General features: G+C 36.1%; 1 protein-coding gene across 2 annotated transcripts in view; it reads right to left on the reverse strand.

Moving 5' to 3' along the window:
- LOC128989108 (protein Skeletor, isoforms B/C) overlaps positions 1 to 25,224 on the reverse strand; it is a 94,115-nt gene that overhangs the window by 9,001 nt on the left and 59,890 nt on the right. Inside the window, exons 4-10 of one of the 2 annotated variants that reach the window (XM_054410975.1) lie at positions 23,239 to 23,350; positions 10,132 to 10,370; positions 9,312 to 9,492; positions 8,212 to 8,232; positions 4,753 to 4,937; positions 3,562 to 3,902; positions 1,517 to 1,792 (exon numbers count right to left, since the gene is read on the reverse strand). In XM_054410975.1, the coding sequence (XP_054266950.1) occupies positions 1,517 to 1,792; positions 3,562 to 3,902; positions 4,753 to 4,937; positions 8,212 to 8,232; positions 9,312 to 9,492; positions 10,132 to 10,370; positions 23,239 to 23,350 (1,355 nt within the window). The remainder of the gene's footprint in view (positions 1 to 1,516; positions 1,793 to 3,561; positions 3,903 to 4,752; positions 4,938 to 8,211; positions 8,233 to 9,311; positions 9,493 to 10,131; positions 10,371 to 23,238; positions 23,351 to 25,224) is intronic. The other variant, XM_054410982.1, reaches the window with a different exon arrangement.

The raw sequence follows: 25,224 nt of genomic DNA on the forward strand, positions 1-25,224 counted from the left end.
ATTTACAGCATGCGGGGTGAAAATAGATAAGTTTGCACAATCCATATTGTTGGTAAAATTTTCGTCCACGAGGCAACCACTAGTAAACTATTAATAATACAATTTAAAATAAAAACATCACCAATATTTAATACTATCAATTTTTAATATGTTTTCATATTAATAAAAAGAGTTTTATTCACTATCACAAGGGGAAAGGAGGAATTTTTGTACTATAGTAAAAAGTACCTATCTTTACTCATGACCAAAAATCAAAAGATAGAAAAACTCTTGTCTCCAACTAACAAACTGATGGGTTCATGTCGGTGAATGGCCATGCATACATTGCAAAACTTTAGATTTGCATAGCATTTATGGCTGTGTTAACAGTTGGAATACATTAATAATCATGGATCAGCCTTTTGTATACAGTACATGGGTTTATAATATTCATAATTACTTAGAGTTTAATTTGTTTCAAATTTTCATATTAAGCTGCTTGGGACGTAAAAATTCTGAAAGGTAGTAATTCTTAATAGTAATTTTAGATTTTCTTGAAAAAAATTCTTAACATTTATTTTTTTTAATGTTGGGTACTATTTAAAAATCTAAGGAAAGTAGCTGTCAACATAATCATCATGGCAACACCAAGGCTCTTGGCTTTAGACAACTGTACTTTTTTCTCTTGAATACTCAGAAGTAAACAACAGCTGATCACATTCTTAACGAACTTGAATTAAAACTTGTGCTTATAATAGTTTACGAAGCGATTGCGTAAAGATAGTGTTAACGACACGAGTAGAAAATTTATGGTACGAGTCCTGCCGAGTGTCTTAAAAACTTCTATAGTGTCGTTAACAATTTTTACGTGAGTTTGAGTTGCGTACACTACTTTACTTACGACAGTGTTTTAATTACTAAAAATTACTACTATAACTTCTAATGAGAGTTATATTTTTTCTTTTAACCTCTAAATGCCACTGACAGAGATGCAATGAAACATTGTACCGAACATTAATTGCACAACTCAACAATTAAATTACCCTGAACAGCTGATTAGTTGAAGTTTGAATCATTACAATTTTACTTCTTCTCCCTCAATCCTTGAACCTAATTGGTCCGTTACCCGTGTTGTTATGAGTAAAACTATGCTGTTATGAAGGTAAACAATGCTGTTATGTGAAACTTTTTCAATTCAAGAACTGAACTGAATCGGCTACTTTAAAAAACGGTCTTAGGTAAACTTTATTTAGACAATTAACAAGTTATTGGAGTAAAGTGTAATCTTTTCCTAACGTTATATCATGCTTTTGTAATCACAAATCTATTTAACCATAGACAAAAAGAATTAAATATAGACTGTCAGCCGTGCTGCGGTTACCATGGTTACCATAGGTTCCGGCGCACACCGCTGTAGTTTACGTAGCGCGTACGCCGTAAATACATGGCGCTCCAAGCGGTGTGCGCCAGAAGCTATGGTAACCGCAGCACAGCTGACGGTCTATAATTAATTCTTTTTGTCAATGATTTAACTTACCTCCTTCCACAATAAAAGTGTACGTTTGGCCTCTTTCAACATAGAGCTCAGGGATCAGCTTATCGTTGACCCACCATGCAATTCCCCAAGACGGATGACCAGTGATGGGTGTATAGCCACGCTTTCCTCCAGTCGGGCCTATCCGCACAGAGAACGTTGTCTCACCGATGATGACCTCCGGCTTCCATTGCATCACACCATCCTCGTCAGGGAGGTTGAATAAAGAGTTGGTGCAAGCGTGATCGTTTCTTGAGCTGAAGTCAATACGTATATCATCTGGAAACAAAATGATTTGTAGTACCGGTACTTATATTTGTTAGATTGTCATTGAAGAAAAAGCAAAAAATAAATAAAATCACTTCTAAATAAAACCATAGCTAAAATAAAAGTCATAATGTTACGAATTATTTAAGACTATAAAGAGTTTTGGGAGTGATTTAGAATTGGGGATATACGTACTTAACTAAAGACAAATTTAAAAATAAATACATTTTTATGTTAAATTAAGATCCATGACTCATTTTAAAATTGTCAGATTTTGTTTAATAGTTAATTAAATCAAAGCCAAACATTTACTGAGTAATTTGAGACCAGAAAGAACTTGGTGACGTATTAACAACCCGAGTTATAAATCTTTTAATAAAAATTTATTTCTAAAAAGTTAAAATTGATATTGTTCTGAGGTTCTTAGCTGGTCTTTAACTTGTCTGATTTTAATGCTCAAGAGCTCAAATGGAAGCCCTTACAATACTGAATATTTTAAGGCCAGAACGAACTGCAACCGTAAATAAGAACTGGATATATAAGAAAAATAATCTGAAAAAAATATCAAACTACGAAACGTCCATAAGAAATGTATGGGGAGAGTTTTCGTTTGAACATATCTTCTAAACGAAAAAAGATATTTAAAAACGGATTTCAGCATTGAAATCAGTATAAGAATGTGGTTTGAAATGATGTGTCACAACACTATCATTACATTAAAAAAATATATGTCCAATATGGCGGATCCAAGATGGTGGCCAAAAACGAGTCCCCTATCAAAATGAAGTATAGTACTAACGACCCAATAAATATTGGCGGTGGTCCCAAGTCAATATCTCGAACAATGTGCAAAAAAGTATTCGGTATCTCTTTCTGCAAAATTTGTCCAATATTGGGAAAAGCCGCCATTTAATATAATTAATTTAGGGGTTTCCCGTGGACTGATTTTTTGAAACTTTTGATATGTCACTCTGCACACCACAAAAATAAAAATAAAACCATAAAACGTTTACTTGCAAATTTTTATACGATCCCTGTGTCTGTTTTATTAGTTTGCTTGGACTAACTTATTACATTAATTTATTGGAAAACTTTTATTTGAAATATTTGATTATTTCTGCGGGGTTTATTTTTGGTTGTACGTACATGTATTTGGTATCATTTTAAAGGTAATTTCAGGAGGAAAATGAAATGTATTTACGACTTTTCACCAATATTAACTGGAAAGTCAGAATTTCAATAAAAAGCAAAAAACTACTGGATTTGGCCGCCATTTTGGAAAAATGGTGGTGTTCCACCAAAGATATTTTTGGAGACTTTTGATATGTTATTCACAATACTTTTCACTATCAAACTACAATGGTTTCATTTGTGTTGTAATTATTTCTAGGTCAAACCATATATTCAGGGGCCTAATAATGGACTTTCCAGAAAGAAAAGTTGTTTAGTTGTTGTTGAGTTGTTTGCAAGTTTATTTGAAACAAATTGAACACAATTTGATTAAAGTAACAAAAAACGTTTCACATACATAAATTTATTTTGATGAATCTTGTTACTTTTCATGATGCTGTCAGTTGTTAGAAGTTTCCCTCGTGATAAGAAAAAATATAAATGTAAATTATTCACATTTATCAAGGACTCCCACTAAAATATTCAAAAAACTAGGTACTTCATTTAATCTTATATAAATCCAGCTGATTCCTAACTGTTACCTAAAATACCTATCTTCTCATTATTTATTAGCAATTTTCTTTAAACTACTCTTTTTTCAGTAACCTTACCTAAAGTTCTGTCCCTAAAGTCATGAGCGTTAGCCTCCTTGCGAGAGTTGAGAGGACCAATGGCAGCAATGATTGATACCTCTCCCTCGCTGGGGATCGGTCTGTCATTGATCGGCTCGTTTGTCTGCAGTGGTCTTCGGAACTTGACACTTGTGACTCCGTTCTTGCGCTCCCCTGAGATGAGTGTGATGTCATTGCGGCCTCCTAACCTCTCGTCTGGACAAACCCCGTTCTTGCCATCACATTGAGACGAGGCAGTGATGTAGTAGTCGACGGCGTGGAAGGTCTTCTGATCTATGTTGTAGTACACAACAGCTACATCTGCTCCAACCATTGCTGGCCTGTAGAAGATCATGATCAAAATTAATGCAATGGGAGGTAGAGTTTTTTAAACCTTGAAACATAAAAAAACATGTACAAGTTTCGTTGACTTTAAGAGGGTGAAGTAATGTGAAATGTCTTTTCACAGCCTCTTTCTACAGAGAATACTTTTAAAGCGATTTTAAAACTCTTATGTGCTATATCTGTGCAAATTAAATCGGGGGAGCGAGCTGGTCTAGTGATTAGAGCGCGGGACTCCTGTTCCTTGGGTCCCGGGTTCAAATCCCGCCAAATCACCAATGGATTTTATCTAAGTGATAATGCCGTTACCCATAGATTTAGCCTGAAGTAATGTGAAAAACAATTCCGGGCTTGTGCCTAGTGTCCTAGGACAAAAAAAATATCTGTACAAATACTAATTTTAGGAAGGAATTTGAGGAATAGCGGATTGCAGTGAGGAGGGGTCAAAGCTTGTGTCAGGTTTTGGTTCAGGACTAGCTTAAGAATGTTTTCCTCCTTGTTAATCCTTCTCTTTGGGGAGAATTAGGGTCATGAAATGACAATCTAAGCCTGTGTGAAAAAAAACTCGAAGTGTACTTTTTTTACTGTTCTCTCACCATTCCTACATCTTGGTATAGGTACCTGTATTCTCTAATTTCTTAGCAATGTATAATTGGTGTATCTATTATTGGTTTGGATGACATCTCGTTGGTTTGTTTTTTCTTCTTAGTAGTCTACATCTACTTCTAACTTGTCACTCCTCTTCTTCTCATCCTGCTTCCACTCTTAGCTTAGGTTAATTTGATTGATACTCGATCTATTCTAATACTAATAAGAGTACTGAATGTCCATGTTAATTTTGTATCTCACCTGCCATTCTCCCCACTAATGCCGAAAGCCAGGTATTGGTCCTCCCGTATACGTCCTGCCAGTTGTATCTCTACATGGTCACCTTGCTTCTCCCACTGTACCTGCAGTCTCTCATCAAGCATCTCACGGCAGTTGGACAGTAGAGGCAATGACTGTGTGGTAGGACTGGACGCTGTGCTGCTTGTCTGCAAAAGTCAAAACAATGTACTGGTCAATTCATCTTTTGTATCAAAAACACTACTGATACGTCATGTGTTATTGATTGTTGATTAGTAACGTTGACTATGTATAAACTAGACATTCTTAATTGTTTTAATATCATGTTCATCAATTATTTCTCAAATGCCTCCAAAGGGAGGTAATCCTTAGTGAGTTACCCCGTGTGACACCTAGAAGCATCAATCATCCCAACTAGTTCAATTAGTTTTTGTTGTACCAAGAATAGCAATTGTATTGTTTTGAAAATATTTGTGTAGGAAAATACTTGTGTGTATGATGGAGTACTGTACTCAGCAGGAGTACTGTAAATGGTCAGTTCTGCAATTGATTACAACAATGCTATGCTGTTGACGAGGTAACCACCCCCTCCTCAGCTTATAAACTCGTCCACCGCAACAATGCAAAATGCGTGTAGTGTGAATCACTTCAATTGACAAGTGCCATCTTGAGAGTGTTGTAATAACTAACCTACACCTGAAGATACATTATGATCGCAAACATTGTGAAATTCCACATTAAGTCAAAACAATTAGCACAAACTTGCTGCATGATAAATCTGTAAACAGGTGTGAGTTAAATTATTCCATGTTTACAAGTGGCAAAATGATAAAAGGCTATGTTAGTCAGTTTGTCTAAATTAGCAAAGAAGGTACATATAACATATATTTTTTACTGCATGTAATACAGTAGTGCATACACATTGCGTAAAATAATTTGTCACACCAACTTTGGACAAAGAAATGGTATAAAACTGCCATTTTGGAGACTTAGTTTACACACATTTTTCGGGGGGTACCCCCGAACCCCCAGATGCCCTGATTCGCCCCCCCCCTTGTGACTGTACTAGATCTGCCACTGTCAAGAATAGTATCAGTATTGAATGAGTAGTGATTTGAATCTTTAGAAGGATACACTCTGTAATCCGCAAGATAGTAGTTTCTAAAGAACTATTAACAACAAAACAATTAAATTCTGAATACGAGGAAAGTATTTCTACGAGTGAAACTTGTCACTCTATAAAAGAATTCACTTCCAAGCAAAGAATATGTCAAAACCTATACAAACTGTACCATTAACATTTATTCAATTTTTAATAAAGCCATCTAAACGTAGGCCTTTTTTATTCTCTGAAATACAAAAAAATTATTATTTATATTTTTTAAATAAAAATGTGTTTAGTTGTTCAAATTCAAATCTGTTCTGTGTTCTGTGTATACTATGATGTAAACTATTATACGTAACTCACCCGACAAGCTTTACCTACTGTACCTACTTGCATCAAAATCACTGGAAACTATATTGTGCTCATTTGGTAAAACACCACTTTCTGGGTTAGTAATTTAATAGTTATACGAGTAAAATTACCAGCAATAATATATTATTCTAAAAGGCTGGGAAGTAAAAAGGCTGTTTGAATTATTCCGTTGTTTGGTATAGCATGACGGTTTGTTGCTAAAATGCTTTTGTTCAGCAATAAACTTTACTGGTATATTTGTTTTCAAACAAAGAAAATCAGCTTGTTTTTATAAGTTAGAATATAAAATTTATGGTAAACAAAATGAGATCACGAAGCTGGTAAGATTTTTTATCGTGAAGCCAAAGTAAAAAAAAAACAGGAAATTTGTTCTTTAATTATTTAGTTAAACAAATTACAACATTGAAAAAAATGGTACCGTACATAAGCATTGAGAGACAATATTTCTGATTCAAAATTGTTGTTATTCTCATTTTCCATCTTGAAATCTGCTCTGAGACTGAACAATGTGGCCTGAAAATGTCGACATAATCTTCTACATCACAACTACATCTCCCTTCACCAGAAAATGATAACACTTGTTTGTTTCTTGCCAACAGATATCACCGTAATTATAATGTGCTATCACCATTCTGTGGTATATGAACAAAAAGCACTACCTATACAGTATAGCTCAATACAAACGTTAGTAGCGGTATACAGATACAGGGTAGTATGCAAGGCGGTTTGACAACCATACTATAGTAGAATTCAGGAATAATTTGTCAACCAAGCAACAGTAGCACTAAGAGCAGATTGTAAGATGTAGGCATACAGTAGTATCAGTATAAGTGTATAGAGCGTTATTATACAGTAGCAGTATACAGAGTAATATATAGCTGTTTGTCAACTACACAATAGTAGCTTTCAGGGAGGCTTTGTAAGGTGTAAAGCAGTAGCAACTGCTTTCTATAGATAATACTAATACAATAAGGTGTTGTGCGAGCTATAGGTGTATGTCAGTCATTGAATTATGCAATACAGTTATCAATTATCAATTATCAATTATCAATTATTTAAGATGGGGACGCCACTATATACAGTAGCAATATACAGGAAAGAATACCAAGTGGTTAACCATACAGTGGTTGAATACAGAGAGGTACATCAATTTTACAAAAGCAGTATACACAGTGGTATGTCAATTATTAAATGTGGTCCTATATAGTTTATAGAGTAGTGTTGAGATCGGAATGTCTACTGTACTGTAACAGTATAGACCCACAGTAAACTACAACTGACATGTTTTAACGTGCTGTAATGTGAGTAGAGCTCCGTCCCTATGTACTTGCGCCACACCAAACTAGAAGCTGGTGTGTTCATTTTCCTCAGTATTATTTTCATTAAATTCCATGTTGATGGCCCCTGGATTACTTTATATAACTATAATAATGGTACTATACCTCGTCAAGTAATCCAAATGTTGTTTGAGGTTAACAACCTACATGTTTCGCCGTAAATACGGCATCGTCAGGGTTACAAAAACGAAGACATCGATGTCACACGCCTATCAATGCCAATTAAATGTTTACTTTGTCTTTCCGTAATTAAATGTTCGTATTCGTGTATTTATTGTGTGCGTGTGACATCGATGTCTTCGTTTTTGTAACCCTGACGATGCCGTATTTACGGCGAAACATGTAGGTTGTTAACCTCAAACAACATTTGGATTACTTGACGAGGTATAGTACCATTATTATAATTATTTTCATATTGTACAAAAAACTTTTGATCAGCATGTTCCTTTTCCCATTTCTTTGTGTAACCCTAGTTAAATCTCTGCATACTAAATGAACAAAGTATGCATGGGTATTTGACATATCAGTGTTTGAAAAATTCAATGTGTTATTTAGTAGCTCAATATCACTTTTATGATTTTAAGTAATAAATTGTAATTGTCTAGCAGCACTATAGAGTAGTTAATCAAAGAACAGACTGAAACTTACCGGATTGTACCACCATGGCGGCTATCCCAGTCAAGCAAAACATAAATGTAATTATTACCAGGTATAAATGTATCTAATACACAACCAAAACTTCTAATTTAATGAATTCCAGTTTACTTCATGCTATATTTAAAATTACAAAATTTTTTGCCAGTGTTCATTGACTGAGTGCAATGAATTTGTGGGTATTGTATCCAAAAAACCTCTGTGGCCAATTTTAGAAACCTCTTCACAAAATCGGATATCATAATGAAATAGTTGGGATATAGATCATATTTGATATTTGTGTTGATTTGTTGTTTCACACTTTACCGGTACCATTTAAATTAAATACTGTACGTATTATTTAAAAAACAATCTTTTGAACAAAGAATACATTTTTATTACAGGATTGACTCCTCAATGGGTCAACATTTTTAACATATTGGCAGAAACCATTTTGTCAAACTTCGTCCAGTAAAGTAAAATAGTGAAGAGTTCAAGTCAAAAATATACCTCTGGTTTATGAAATAAGTAAAGTGGTTTAAATACCTGCATAAAAGTTATCCAAGATTTTGGATAACTTTTATGCAGGTATTTAAACCACTTTATTGAAATAATGGTTATCCGGAGGCTAAATCACGATGAAATAAGTAATGTACATCCCCCTAGTCTTGCAGTGCAACTTGGCAACATTTGTGTGTGAATTGTTTATGATTCCCTTAACTACAATTACACCTGAAAACAACTATTTGTACTCAATGTCTCAATTTCGTTATTACAGGAAAATAACACAAAAATAACATTGTATAGCCTATTTATTAAATAACAAAAGTAACAAAATAAACAACAAACAAATTCACATAAAACATAACACCACAAAAATAAAAAAATATAGCAAAATAAAAAAAAATAATTACCAAAAGCTAATTATAATAAAAATAAATAAATATTAATATTTTAAGCCCAAATCTCTATGAAGGAACTTGCTATCACCCATGTTGAATAGAAATGTTTTTTCTAAGTTTTTATTCATAATCAAAATAGCCCAACCATGATATCAAAGGCCTCTGAGGCTTCTTTTTAGAAGGTTTCCTGGTGGGCTTAGGCTTAGGACTCACAGTGATCTTGGTCTGTCCCAGGGCAGGGGGCACGTCTAGGTCCTTGGGGATGTTGACGTGGCCGAAGTTATGTCTGTACTGAACACACCACACGGCCAGCCAGTCGATGTCGTACACCGTCAAGTTACCGGGCAACTGGATCTCTATGTCTTCTCCTTGGTAGCCTCTTAGGGGTTCCAGGCTGAAATCAAACACATCAATTATTGAAAATAAAGAACGATTCATCAATCCATCAGGTCCTCGATGATGGGCTTCTACAGTCACAGCTGATTGTCAAATCTTTGGGTAGACTTAAACAGTTAAATAGTAGTTTGCACCAAAGATGGTGAGCTGCTGCGCACCAGAAACATTGTCTCTGGTCTTACTTATTACGGTAACGATTCGGTCAAACCCTAGTTTTGACAATCTATCATGTTTATAGCCTTTATAAGAATAACAAAACCGAAGATTCCAAAACAAATTACAAGTGATAACTATGAAATAGTGATAAGAAATTATATCTTAAAAGATGTCTGTCAGTAAGCCATTTGTGTATTGGTAGAATTTATGTCAAGAACATGGACTCTATTGGACTTTAATTTTAAACGCTATTTGTGTCATGATCAGGTAGTCACTACGACAAGAATTATTATCACATTGTTATGATATTTATCGACATGGTATGTGATCATGACGCATAGCGTTGAAACCTTGGTTGAAGATACAACTATTTTTGATCAGGGACGAAAATAAAAGCTAAATAAACCACTTTTGTCTTCCCGGTTCAGGGGTAAGCCACAACAATGAGTGGAAACATGATTTACATAGTTGTGAATATTACCTGCCCATCTCGTTGGCAACCTTGATGCCTAGTGGGGATGGTTCCGTGCCGTTGCCGACCCAGAAGTAAGCATCAGGGCCGGCGCCATCGTAGTGTAGGTTGGGGATGTAGAATGTCTTGGCATCCAACACTGTGATGTTGCCAGACCGAAGACCGTGCGCCAGTCGTCGGAATTCCGGCAACACTCGCGCCTTGGGCACTTCCAGATTAGCAGGGATGAAAACGTCCCCAAAGTTCACCTGGAAACAACGTGCTTGGTTAGTATACTCTTACATATTTGGTTTACAGATGAATGTAAATATTACAGAACACATGTTGGAGACAAGTGCCATTGAGTTTCAAGAGTGAGTAACCATCTCATCCTATTGTAAACCTGATTTTACAAGGTTTGTTAGCTGATATCAACTAAATATTATTTAACTTATTTTTAGAGACCTGACTGATTTTGCTTTACTGATTGTTTATATATTTAGAGGACACACTTCAGTTTTTATCAAACTCTAAGCACACATTTAGCGGAAATATATAGTACATGTGGATCTAAGAGTAAATTTTCCTCTTTTTGGGGACTTTTTTAGCTAAACTTGGGTTATTTTGTGATAGTACATCAGCTGAAATAACTAATCACATAATAATGAAATAAAACATCCCCATAATTAATCTAATGACATTTATGTAGTACTAGCTGTAACCCGCGGGCTTTGCCCCGTTTAACTTCTTAATTTTCAAGATTATCTCGTTCGCATGGCTCAATCACGCCCTGGTTGACTTTTGTTCGCTACGCTAACTCGCCTCCAGGTTGAAGTTCGTTCGCTACGCTCACTCACCTTTTGGTTGCAAATTAGCTGTTGTCATAAATGTAAAAGAAATAATAGTGCTGCACCCTGTTGGTAATCCTTGTAACTTTAATGCTATTGAACATCATAGAACAGAACCAACTTGTTTAATTGAAACAGCTGTTAAGATTCAATAATTCCATTTCTCATAAGGTTAACATGGGAAACTCCAGAGCCACTGGGGCGGAGCCCGAAAGGATTTTTTAAATAAGAATATGCCTATATGTTAATCGGGAATGTGAGCTATCATCATGCCAAATTTCAGCCCAATCCGACCAGTATTTTTCGCGTTCACTTGTCACAAACATACATCCATACATCCATACATCCACACATCCAAATTTTCTCATTTATAATATTAGTAGGATTGCAGTTATAAACCATCATTTTGGAATAATATACGTATATTATAAATAGTTTATGTAAAAATTAATCTACATTTTTTACCTTTTTATTTATTTTAAAACTTAATTTGAAAACAAAACAATATAAAGCGACGTTAACATTAAGAGTCAATTGTGCGTATTGATATGACCCAATAAATACTCATAACAAAAGGATAAAAGATAGAAATATAATAATTATATTAAAAAAACATTAATGAAAAATAGATGTATGTTCAGTACACAGATGCAGGAGTGTCATATGGCGTATAGCAAGACGTCCGCCACGGCGCAAGATAGGCAATAATGATACAGTCCTCATGTTGCTTTATTTGTTTAGGCGCTACTGCATCGCTAAGGAATTGGTTCTACAGTATATCATTGTATATTTTGCTATCAAAATTTGTCGTAAAAAGGCTAATTTTTTTGTGTAATTCTGCAAAAACGTTGATTTTATTTTCTTCCACGGTAATATATTAATTCAGTTTTGAATTTCCTCAATGATGTTACTAGTAAAACAATAAATTTTAGATTATTAAATAAAAATTCCCACAATATTTTTAACCGTCAATATTTAAAATGTAATAAAAGAGTTTTATGTAATTAGCCTTATTACATAAAAGTAATTTATCATATCATCTTTGATACTAACCGGATTTCAATAAACGGTATCAGGCTCAGTAATATTTGTAAGAGACAAACTGTATGTTTAAAATTAGCAGTTTCTAATTTCACGAAATATTGCAAAATAATATGAAAATGATGTTAAATGTTTATTAAAATAACGTTTAGTGTAAGCGGTCTGGTGAGCTGGTCTATTGTTTACAGCGTAGGACTTCGGTCTCTGAGGTCCCGGGTTCAAATCCCGCCAAATCCCCGATTGATTTGATCTAAGTAATAGTGCCGCAACCCTTACTAGTAGGTATAGCCTGAAGTAATATGCAAAACAATTCTGGGCTCGTTCCTAGCGTCCTAGGTCAACAAAAAGTGTAAGCGGTCTATTGCCTCATTGAAGGAAATAAATTAAAACCGTCAGCTTAAAATGAGTATCATATTAAATTCAATTACAATAGTAAAATCGTCCGTACTCTGTAGTCAGAAGTGTTATTGGGCGTGGGAGGCGCTCGATGTTTAATGTTGGAGTTGAACATTGTTCAAGAGGCCCACGCCAACGTAGAGCTTTGACCTTTCCTGGAACGCTGTTTGAACACCTCGATTACAGCTCCACCAACCGTTGGTCAAGAGATCAATGTAAAAATGTGTTACAGTATTCTGAACTTGTTTGTACTTTCACCCCCATACACGGAGAAAAGTATTGTTTTCGTCAACAACGTCGAGTTTTAGTTTTGTGTGGATATAGTTTTGGACCCCCTGAAACAAAAAAGTGGTTTTCGGAGCTAAGTTGGTGTGTGTGTGTCGGTGTGTGCAGAGTTACAAACCACACCTATGGTCCGATTTTGATGAAATTTGGTACGTCGATACCAATCCATGGCATTTGTTTTTTGATGGTGAATTTTTTGTGGTTGTGTAAAATCAGATTTAAAAGAAATGGTTGAAATATATTTTTATTGAAATTTAGTACGTTATTGCATTTTCAACTCCAAACAAAACTTTAGGATCTCCCTAGCTGTAAAAAATATGATTTGAAAGTGTTTTTCCTTTCCAAAATTCGTGATTTTCCCCATAAAATATTATTGTTGATCCCACCACTTATGATAATGGTTGTTGACAAGCTAATGGGAAAAAGTATGAGTCGGATTGCTATAGTTCGGCCGCTTAGAAAACGACCTGCGCGCTAATGCTAAACCAATGCTAGAGGAGGTCGCTTTCTAAGCGGCCGAACTATACTGTTTGTATTTTACTAGATAATTTCAAAATTATAAATTACGTTAAAATGTTAAAACGTTAAAAAATAAATAATAAACTTAACCTACAAAAATATCCAAGAGCCTCCATGCAACAACGCATCCCTACTTCTGATACTTCATCATTACACTTTAGACTAACAACATTGAACAGCAATAATGCACTTATTGCGCTTCGATCCCAACCAGCTCATTGTTTGGGAGAAATCGGTTGGATAAGAATGTTGTATTGGTGTCCAGGAGACAATATACCAGCTCCGAGCAAGGGTGGGGAGAGGGGAAGTTGCAATTTCAGCTGTGACACAGCGACGTGTTATATGGGTGACTTGCGCCTTCCACGTCCCGTCTCCGTCCTTACACTACTACCGTCTTCAGTCGTTACGGCTCAAGTGTTAAAACGTAAACGATTATGATTAAATGTGTAATTAATTTTAATCTTACTAATTGTGTTGGTCTAAGATATTACGGGGACCTGGAAAACTACTAATCAATAAATATTAATCAATAAAGTTTATTTTCAAATTCTGAGAAAAATACGCTGACACTAATTTCAAAAATGACCCTGACCGCGTCTCCGGCAAATAAATCGGTAAAATGATTGACGATTTTACTGATTTTGAGTTGGACGAAAGTAGCTGTTTAATATTGCCTATAGTATTTTTCTCAGTTTCATTAGTGCCTGGATGTCAGGACACAATCTTACGTGGGAAAATCCGAATGCACGCTATATGAACGTCAATATCACTATCATTATGAGATGGGGACACCACCCAGGTGCGTATTAGGTGTGTATTTTAACCCAAGTATGAGTAAGGATTAGAGTAGGATGTTGTGAGGTCATAGAGTTTACGTTCTCCGCAGTTCTTCCAAGTGGGAAGCTATATTTTAAACTTAAAGCAACAAAAGTATCAAACGTTGGAGGAAGATATCCCCTATCGTAGTGTTCATTATTATTATAGCGCACTAGCAGAGTACCCGTCCTACGTACGGGGTTGGCGTATATTTGTAACGGGCCTAAAGCAAAAGCTCGCTATACCCGTGATGTACATTTGCAACAGGGTTAGGTAACAGAAGTAGACAATTTAGTTCTATGCAGTATGAAACACATCACACATCTACCTTGATATTCAATTGTATGTTTTGTTTAAGTCTCTTCCTTATAATACAATATAAACGCATCACACAAAAACAGTTTGTCAAACATCAACGTTTAACAAAATACGAAATTAAATTGTAAGTTTTAAAGTCTCTTCCTTATAAGTTAGGTAAGTGTCAAAAGCTAAGTAGGTTCTTAGTACGATATGTAAATGGCGCTGGTTTTCTACGGCAGGGGTATTTTAAATACATAAATAAAATGAATGATTAAAATCATGAATGCGATCATGTTCGAACGCCCAAAAATCGAATACTTAAGATGAGATTTCACCCTAGTACTCTCGTGTTGAAGCGATTATTACAGGACACAGGCCGTTAGCTGCCCGTATATGGACCGTGAAATGTACGTATACGGCGCTTTGAGTCGATCGCATGCCGTAGAGAGACGTTGGCCAGGGTTTAATCTTGGAAAGTGGAGCATTGCATGATCAAAAGAAACTAAAAACTAGAAACTTGAATGCACTTTCAAATCTCTAGACAGGTTATCTGTTCTTTGAGCATTGTTGTCGCATGTTGAAAAATTCCTTTGTATCTTGTATGGTGAAATATTAGTTTTAAATTTGGTTAGTCAAATTCAGTCCTGCAAAACCTTTAAAATTTAACAACACTCTTTAAAAATCCATTTTGTAGCTCCTGAACTGCGTAGTAAGACTTTATTACATACCTCGTCTTGCAGTTTAAATATAGTGTTTGATGTCCACTACATATGTTTCGCTTATAAAAAAAAAATAATAATAATGATGTTTTGACTGCGGCTTTTGAAAATGACAACTTAATATAAACCAGCAGTACTGATTTGAAAGCAGTTTTTTGGGACTATTTAGTTGCCATGCGTAGGACGGTCCCACAGCAAGTCTTTTTATTTATTTAGTTTTTTTTTGTGTCACGATGTAAATATTTTGTATTTGAAGTAACATGTTGACGAGTCCAAATTGGATAAAATGTTTCTGTTAACCACTTGAGAATGTCATATATGGTGAAACATATGTAGTGGACTTCAAACACTATATTTGAACTGCAAGACGAGGTATGTAATAAGATTAGTATTTAAAAAAACCAGTTATATACACGTGGCCGTTAAAAATGTATTGCTGAAAAGATTGAACACCACCCAATAAAGACTAACGTCAATTTTAACAAAGTACGTGATACAAAAAATAATAAAGCCACAACTAGTTTAAAAAGTAGAAAAAAGCCACACCGAACAAGAAACTCTTTTTTATTAAAGTTTATTTCCTTTCTTAGAAAAGTAAAAATTTTACAAGACTCATATCACTATCAGAAACATGGTCCTCAATAAAAAATTACATGATTATTTTACATTAAATTTTTATTGTGTAAGAAATTTCTTGGTATATTTTAATGAAGGAAAATTAACAACCACTAAGCGACGTTAAATAAATTCACCCAAAACTTCAGCAAAAGATTCGCAAGAATTTAAAATGAAATGTGTCGACCAAACACCGGTCGCCATTTTGTGTTACAACTGGCGGGGTCATTTGACCAAACTGCCCCCCTACTCTGTACCCGTCGCCACCCCCTAGCTCTAGCTACCAAATCCGCTTTGCTCGGCGTTCTTTGATTTCATCCCTCTTGGCGATTTACAAAACCACAACATTTTACCCACTTCCCCTTCTGTGTTTTTCTTGTCCTGAAAACACCAGCATTGTACAAGTAAGGAATATTGTGACGCAGTTAGTGAAGGCGCAAATCTTTTACGTGTTTAACATATATTATTACATTGTTGATTAAACTATTATGGACCTAATTTAATTTTATTGCCTGCTTGAGTATTTATAGTAGTATTCATAGTCTCAATGTATAGACTACCATAACTTTAAATTGGCTTTTATATTAAAACGAGATGGTTATTATTTGTCCGAAAATTCTAAATCAACTACTTGACATATTTTCACGATTCTGATTTTGAAGGAAAGACACCTATCCTTGTTCCCACCCAGTTCTGTATGGTTGAGAAACCTGAGCACTGACCAGGAAATCTGAACATTATTTTGAGAACAGGGAAAAATATATGAACTTGTACAAGACAACGAAGTTTGGAGGATTCGAAAGAACACACAGCTAAGCATAATGTATTAACACTCAGATTTAGTAGTGCTGGCCAAAATAGTAGGCGAAGATGGGCTAGATTGAGAGAGAAAAATATTACAATTGTTAAAAGAACATTCCAAGGAATACAACAGAGATTTCTAATAGAACTGCAAGGAGTGGTAGACGGTCACCACTTCAAAGACCAAAAATATAGTGAAAAGACTTTCCCAGACTAGAGTCTACATAAGAAAAGGCAGGTAAATGAAGAGAATCGAGGTGAATTCCTTGGGCTTCAGTGGTCCTCGGGGTAAAGTTAGGTAATAGTATACCATGTAATGTGTGGTATTGTACTTACAACCAGTGTGGGAATTACCCCACAATTTTAATTAAACGCCGTCCCCACCGACAAAGGTGTTGTTTTATTGTAAAATCATTGGATTTGAAATGCATGAAATTGGATGAAAAATAACAGATCACGTGAAATTTACTTACAAGGTGTTTCGACGGAGGTTTTTTGGTTCAGATTATTATAGTTATGACAACGTTTTGTCTTCATCTCTTGAAAATAACAACTTATGAACCAGCAGTTCTGATTGAAATACAGTTTATAGTCACTACAGTACTTGATTGCCGTGCGTAGAATGTACTAACAGCTACTAAATAAAATAACAATGAGGTTGGTTGTTGTTTAGCTAGGAAGTACATTTAACTTCTTTGTTGTATAGAAAGAAAATACTCATGCAGTATGCAGTTGCACAAACTCATTTTAGAACTTTGTAAACATTTTGAAGTGAAACTACTAATGTCAAACAATTGGTGACCCAAATAACTTTGAGAACAATTTTCTTATATTGAAGTTTCTTGAAAAGGTTCTAGAGACGATAAAATTGTTGCGACTTTACATATTATGAGGGTAAACTCACTGTGAGCTAAATGTATTAAAAAGGTTTATGAGCCCTATACGGGTAGATAAAATAGCACAAACATAATAAATATGCGTTTGTTTTACAGAAACGGTTAACACACCTTAACTGTTAAACGGGCTTTACGTTACCGGTTAAACGTCTTTGAATAAACACTTAACTCTGCCAGTTAAAAAATTAATATAAGATTTCAAGCACGAGAACAAATTGTCGATTGTAGCACCTACTGAAATTGAGCTGTATTAAAAAGGTGCTTGGAGCAAGATAGTCATTACTATAGCCATTATTATAGCCATTACTGAATAATTGGTGATGGGGATATTTTTGAATCAGTAGGGTCATGTTACGGATTATTCTAGCCTTTAGAAAACTAATAATCCATACTATCAAGACATTAGGATAGGACTGATGCTGTACAGGGGAGGTATCAGTAGACAAATTGAGGTAAAAGCAGGTAGAAATAAAAATAGTTATTTTTCAGTGACGACCAAGTTTCTTTCTTTGACTCAATTCTTTTAGGTTATAGATTTGTTATAAACGGACGTCAGGAAAAATACGAACAAATTTATTGCGGTATTTAGAGACTATTCCAGGTATCTTAAATGCTGTAATTGCAGTTTTAATAACTGAAGCTGTTCATAAACACGGAAAATGGTATTGAAAAGGTTGATTTTTCGTTACTGCAGAGGGTTGTGCATGCACGGATAATGTCGCTACACTTCCGTGGCATAATAAGATTAATCAGGGAATGCAACAAAATCAGTAATAAATCAATTGAAGAAGAACACAAAACGCCTTACGCATAAACGCAGTGATATTTCAATTTAGTACTTTAAATTATAACGCATGTTTTTTAAAGTTGGCCTACATACAGAAATGGAGTGTTTATTATTTTAATACTGTCTAAATCCTTAAAATGGCTCAATATAACGAAAATTTTGTTATACAGTAAAAACACCACTTAGAACAAAAGTTTAATTAGGATTACAAGTGTGTTACTTCGTATAGGATACGGAAGTATTGAAAGTGGTGTCCAAGTAGGACAATACTCGTGGTATTGCACGTAATCTTTATACATAGAGTAATATTTCAGTAGAGTAACATTAACAGTAACAGCAGTTATCATCAGAGATGGGCTGCGCGCGGCCATCGACCAGCAAGCTTGCGCATGTCCGAGGTACAGTCTGGTCCCATGATACTAGACCTCGCCCCCTCCCCCCAAGGGGCATCAAATAAAAAACAGTACTTTTGGTACCGAGTAAAAAATGTTAATGATTTTTCTTCCAAAATGAAATCGAAGTATTTGTTAATCGGGGAAATCGTAATAACGATAACTATTGGTGTTTTTCTATATAAGTAGTATTTCATCATTTAATTAGTGGTTTTAATTTGCCTTGGTTAACCGTATTTATTCTAGAGTTTGCATATTAGTAAGCCATGTTATTTTTTCTTTGTAATACCAAGATTGTTTTCGCATTGAAGAATATACAGGATTTATTTTGCAATATTTAAGAGAGTAATACAGTATTGCACCACTTTATGTTTACAAACTAATATTAATTACATTTAATATTTTATTAACACAACCAAGAAGTATCCTCTCAGTAACAGCGCAAAGAAGTCAGAGACGGATTATATATTTCAATACTATATAAATCCATTTTTAAAGTTCTTTTAAATGTCCAAAAACTGGTAAGATAATTTAGTTAATGAATACATCATTAAGTTCGTTAGTGAAAATCTGAAGTCGAACGGCCTTTTGTGGCGAGAAAATACGTCCATAACAAATGTCCAATAACCCAACGCAACTGTCTAACCGCTACTAAATTTTATCCAACGTGTAATGTAGGATTTAATCCGTTTTTGCTATGTAACTGTTCAATTAAAAATATTTATCTTAAAATATTATATTTTAAAAATGCTGTAGAGTATCTTTCTATAGTTATGATACACACGATTTGTATCGCTCCTACTGCAGCTTCCACTACTAATGCCCTAATGCCGAGATTTGTGGTCTTCGGTGCAGTTTAATTTCCCAGAATGGTCCAAGTTTGTTGATAACAGCCGGCGGTCGTCAGAGATAACAGACTCACACTTAAACTTGTGTTAAGTGCCACTTCGTTCGCGCCAGCTCCCAACTTCCTGGCTATCTCCTGATATACAACAGCACTAACTTAGTGGAATTTGCATTTTGTATTCAATCGTCGGTGCCAGTGTGATTTATGTTCCGAAGTTCAAAATGTCCCAATTTCAACGAATATTAGATAGGTTTCCCGTTGAAACGAGTTTTAATGTTGTATTTTGTTGTGTTATTTTTTCCGTCAGTTGACATCCCCGTCTATTTGCAATACACATATCTACCGATTAAGATGGACGCAATGAGGTGCAATAAATTAATTGGAAAAATTATATTAGATCATCTTTCTCCGGAGGGTTAACACTTTTGAATACTCGTCAAATGACAATACTGTAAAACTTAAACCTGCAAAATCATTATTAAGACGTAGAATTGTAATAGTTTTGCGAAAAGATCACACACATATTTGGAATTAGCACTTTTTACTTACAAAAATGTAAAATAAGTTTTTAAGTGTTAGTAAAATTTCCCAACTTTACCAATCAAATGCCGGTATTGATGAATTTAAAAAAAAAAAACATTCTACGCAGAGTTTTGTGTTTTCCAAACTAACTACAGGGGCATTTTTGTATAGCATGCGTCGTTTAGGAGTTGTAAGCCGAAAACCGATAAAATAATCAACTTTTTGGCCATGGTGATAAAAATATCCCAACTTTGAAAAACTACTGCGGCTAAACGGCTCAGCTGATTTTAACGTATTTAACACCAATCGACGCATGATTTTTTAATGAAACTTAAAAACTAATGAAATTTTAAAGAAACCTTTGAACAACATTTTCCGTACGATTCGTCATTTAGAAGTTATAAGCGAACATCTGAAAAAGTGCAAAAATTGTATAGTTTATCCACTTCCAAAACTTAAGCAGACGTCAGAATCTATCGCAAAATCACAGGACTCTTATTTGGGACCCCCAAAAGGTATTAAACACTTTCCAGCTTTAGACGATTTTTTGGTGAGCATTATGTCTAATACCTGGACTAATCTGTATTTACACAAAAGCAACTGAATATTCCCATAATATAACATTGTTACATGACAAAATTGAGCTAGAAGAAGAGGGAAGGTTTATTAATACATAATTCCAGCAGTCCTCTAAATAATCTGCCAACGAAAAAAGAAAGATTTAGTCTTGAGCCATTTTTAAAAAGAAAGACTAAACGTAGAGGGATTTTCTAGAGTAATTAAACTTCTTGATAAGTTATTTAAGATTTTTGGTGATAACTGGACTATTTGTAGTAAATTATGAGCTACAGGTTTGATAATATTATTTTTTCTGGTATTGTAATTATGTTGAGTTGTTGTGAAGCATACTCTCCTTCCATAGAGTTATTGGTGGCAGTGATACCTCTGGTTAGATTCTTGGACTCTACTCGCGACCGGCACCCAACTACCTTGAAACAGCAGAACCACACAACACTGTCTGCACCCACAAGCCATTCAAGTTGCGACTAGCCATTGATTGGCCCATGTATATACTTTTAATAGCCATTGTTACAGCAATAACAATCCAATCCGGTTACACTCCACAACCATATCTCATGCAACGGGAAACGGATATAGCACTAACTTAACAGCAACACTTCTAGCGGAAATGAGTGATAAGAGGCAATGCTGAGACCGACTGATAAAGTCAACGGCGGGCGGCGGACGTAATAAAATACAACAAAACGAGGGAATTCCCCTCCCCCCTTGATAGGGGCGGGGCGGGGGTGTTACAGGGATGTCAATTAAACGTTATTGCTGGGGCTGCTGGTGATTCATGCTGAACGTCGTCTAATAGAAATTAGCGGAGTTGTAGGACGATTATTGTCTATAGATAGTCACAGAGGGTTGGGCGATATCTCAATGAAGAGCTGGATGTGTAGATGTAATGAAAATAAAATATCAAAGACTTATAAAATATTGAGGATACTAAAGGGGAGTTTTTACTTCTGAGATTATATGAGTTACTGAATTACGAGAATTGAATGTGTATTAAAATAGTCAATGTAGAAAACAGTTTTAGTATCCAAAGTGCTCTTAAAACACACGCATAAGAAAACAAATACACTGCCGTGATATGTATTTAAGAATACACTACAAGTGGAAGAAGTTAAATATTTTTCAGTAATTAACTGTGATTTGATGACATCTCAAACGGGTGGTCTGTGGCAACAAACAGTAGTTTTTCTTTACTAAGGCGAAAGAATCTATAAAATTAAGTATTTATCTCATCCACATGCGTTAATGATAATGTTAACTCTCCCCCTTCAAAATAGGACATAAGTTGTTAGGGTGAAGTTAATAAGACATTGCGTTAAAAAATCATTTCTATAAAACTCTACGAGCAAAATCGTCTTAGCAAAATCAATGAAAACTTAAACAAATTAAATTAAAATCTTAAAAATTTGTCTTTCTACAAACTACATGTTCCTTGAAGGGATCAAATTGTCTTAAACAACTATTACTTATCAATGAAGTGTGTTTAAAATCAAATAAGTGCAAATATGTTTAACATGACGTAAATAGTTGCAAACATTGAGATGGTAGCGGGGAGGGAGGATGGTTGAAGAGGGTTGACCTGTTAAAACAACAGGCTAAGAGCTTCACTGCTGGATGTTAATTGCTTTTACATATTCATTACTAATTAGAGTGTAAGAGCCATTCTATACCCACGCGCAGGCAACATCGTCGTTTCCTCAATACGGACAATGATATTGTAATTGAAAAGTGTGGGTGTCACTTCGGGTGCCAAAGAACTCTCACACAAAGATATAAATAAATTAAATTGTAATATCCCCATTTTAAATCTGTAGATAGTTTTAAATCAGAGTTTCCCAAGTTGGATTTGGTCACCGATGTGTGGTTATATCAATTACTCATTTTTTGGTGAAATACGTAAACTTGTTTAACCATCAAAATTCAACAGATAACTTATTTGTAAATCAGGGCTACACCCTCTACATAAAATATTATAATCTTTTATGTCACATAAATCCTAAATTTACAGAGAAAGGAAGCCTTTTTGGTTTTTGGCAAAACATACAGATAGAATGTATCAGGTCACTAAGTAGTGTAGATTGTTAGCTGAGTAGTGCATGTATTAGCTAAGTAGAGTATGTATTAGCTAAGCAGTGTATGTATTAGCTGAGCAGTGTATGTATAAACTAAGTAGTGTATGTATTAGCTAAGTAGTGTATGTATAAACTAAGTAGTGTATGTATTAGCTAAGTAGTGTATGTATTAACTAAGTAGTGTATGTATTAGCTAAGCAGTGTATGTAATAGCTGAGCAGTGTATTTATCAGTTCGCTAAGTGGTGTATGTATACGCTAAGCAGTCTATGTATTAGTTAACTTAGTATTGTATGTATTAGATAAGTAGTGTATGTATCAGGTTGCTAAGCAGCGTATGTATTAGCTAAGTAGTGTATGTATCAGCTAAGCAGTGTATGTATTAGCTAAGTAGTGTATGAATCAGGTTACTAAGCAGAGTATGTATCAGGTTGCTAAGTAGTGTATGTATCAGGTTGCTAAGCAACGTATGTATTAACTAAGTAGTGTATGTATTAGCTAAGTAGTGTATGTATTAGCTAAGTAGTGTATGTATCAGGTTGCTAAGCAGTTGTATTAGCTGAGCAGTGTATTTATCAGTTCGCTAAGCAGTCTATGTATTGTAGTTAACTTAGTATATTGTTGATATTAGCTAAGTAGTGTATGTATCAGGTTGCTAAGTAGTGTATGTATTATCTAAGTAGTGTGTGAACGTTGTATTTACCGTGAAGCGTCGACACCACACGGAGAGCCACTTGAGGTCCCGGATGCGTTTGCCGTTGGGCAGTCGCAGAATGACGTCAGTTTTGTTGTAAGCGTTCAGGATAGGCGGATCCCTGAAACATACACAACATACATATGCAATCATACAGTAAATCAATTAACATATCTTTAACGTCCTATATTGTTAAATGGAGGTGTATCTGATTGATTTACGCGATCACAAATACTACCGAGCCAATCTTAGACTGTGCATACTTTTGGCCTACACTATACAGAAGAAATCATGCTCCAGACAACACTAAAGCCCCGTTCACACGGGGCGAGTTTACAAGCTACACGCCGGCTTTTTTACACGCTGCTAGTAAAATAGCTCAGTGTGAACGACGTACTCGCTCAAAAGCTGCTTGTAAAAAAGCTCTGGAAAAAGTTGACGCTGCCGCTACTTTACACGCCAACTCGCCAGCTTTTGAGCGAGTAGGAGTGTAAAGTAGCCCAGTGTGAACACAGTTGCTTGTGCTTGTGCGCATGTTATTCGAAGATGTCAAGATGTCGGAGGATTTAGTTCAAGCCAGCTACTGAGCGAGTGGAAAAAGCATCGTGTGAACGACTTACATTACATTTACATTTACATTTGTTGTCATGAGAGCCGAAGCCCCCTGACTGCTTACCCGGTACCTATCCTTCAGGACATACCCGGGCCCCATGATGTAGGCCGAAGCTTACGCATCAACCTTTAGCACATCATGGGCGGATGACTTAAGGTCATCAGGCTCGCCGGCTGCCGAAGCAGACCCTTCGGAAAGAGGGTTGCCCCTCAATCCTAACCAGGGATTCCGGCTGCTTGTTTAAGCGTCACTCCACCTGGGTTCCACTAGGTCGGAACCTAGAGGTCCATAGTAGAGCGCCCCGACGCATTTAGTGCAAGCAACACTCGGGACCTATCTAATCCCTGACAGGCAGAACCCGCCATCAATAGCCAGGAGGAAGGGGACCATCAGCACGCTGACGGGGGGAACCCCAACCTCCCATTTACACCGCTGCCCGATCGAGGCCTGACCCATTGCTGGGAACCAGAGATATCCAGAGCGATAGATCCCCAGATACCCCTGGCGGGCTCGGACCCAGCACCCGATCTACTTCGTTTGCCCATCAGACCCAACATCACTGCCAGGCCATCAGGGTTTCCCAAAAGGAGGCAGGTATAGAAGTGGGACCCACCCGGATGAACCTATCCACCAGAGGTGGCGACACCCTTGACTCAATTGAGGTTCCGGGAAGAACCCCCCACACTCAAGATAACCATACCGTCCGTGCTCAGAGACAGGGATAGGTTTGCATAAGTACCTACAAACCGTTGCCCTCACACTGCGGAAAGTTACGTTGCCCTTGAGTGTCCCCGTGAGCTGCGGGTACTTGCCCGTTTTCACCTCCAGGAAAGGTTACTTCCAAAGTCGAGGATTTGCCCACTGAATGCTGGTCGCACACAACAAGCAGGCCGAAGCCCAAAGAACCACAGACACAGGTAGGTTAGAGATTATGATGTACTTCCATCTCTCCTAGAGCTAAACACCCCTCCATCCTGGATAAAGGAATGTCACTGGGACCCGATGCCCAGTCGACCATGTCTGAGGCCAACTTGAAAATGCCGATACCAACACGGAGCATTTACCTCCCCTCTGGGGGCTAGGTATTTCACCTCCCAGGACGAGGCTACTTCCAAAGTCGAGGATATGCCTCACAAAATGCCAGTCGTACACGACAGGTAGGACTCAGTCACAACCACAAGCTACAGGCAGGTGAAAGATCTATGAACTTAATCAACACTAGCAGAGCTGAACACCCCCACCACCCTGAATGGAGGGAATGTCACTGGGTACTCTCACTTTGGGTAAACCCAAAGAGGCTGGCTTGTCCAGTCGTCCATAGCTTGTGGTCTACCTGAAGTGCCGGTTCCAACACCGGGCAGTTACCTCCCCTCTGGGAGAGC

This window comes from Macrosteles quadrilineatus, unplaced genomic scaffold (assembly GCF_028750875.1).
Source record: "Macrosteles quadrilineatus isolate MER2022 unplaced genomic scaffold, UCM_ALF_1.0 Scaffold_1__1_contigs__length_201487025, whole genome shotgun sequence".
In the NCBI taxonomy this organism is placed as follows: Eukaryota; Metazoa; Arthropoda; class Insecta; order Hemiptera; family Cicadellidae; genus Macrosteles; species Macrosteles quadrilineatus.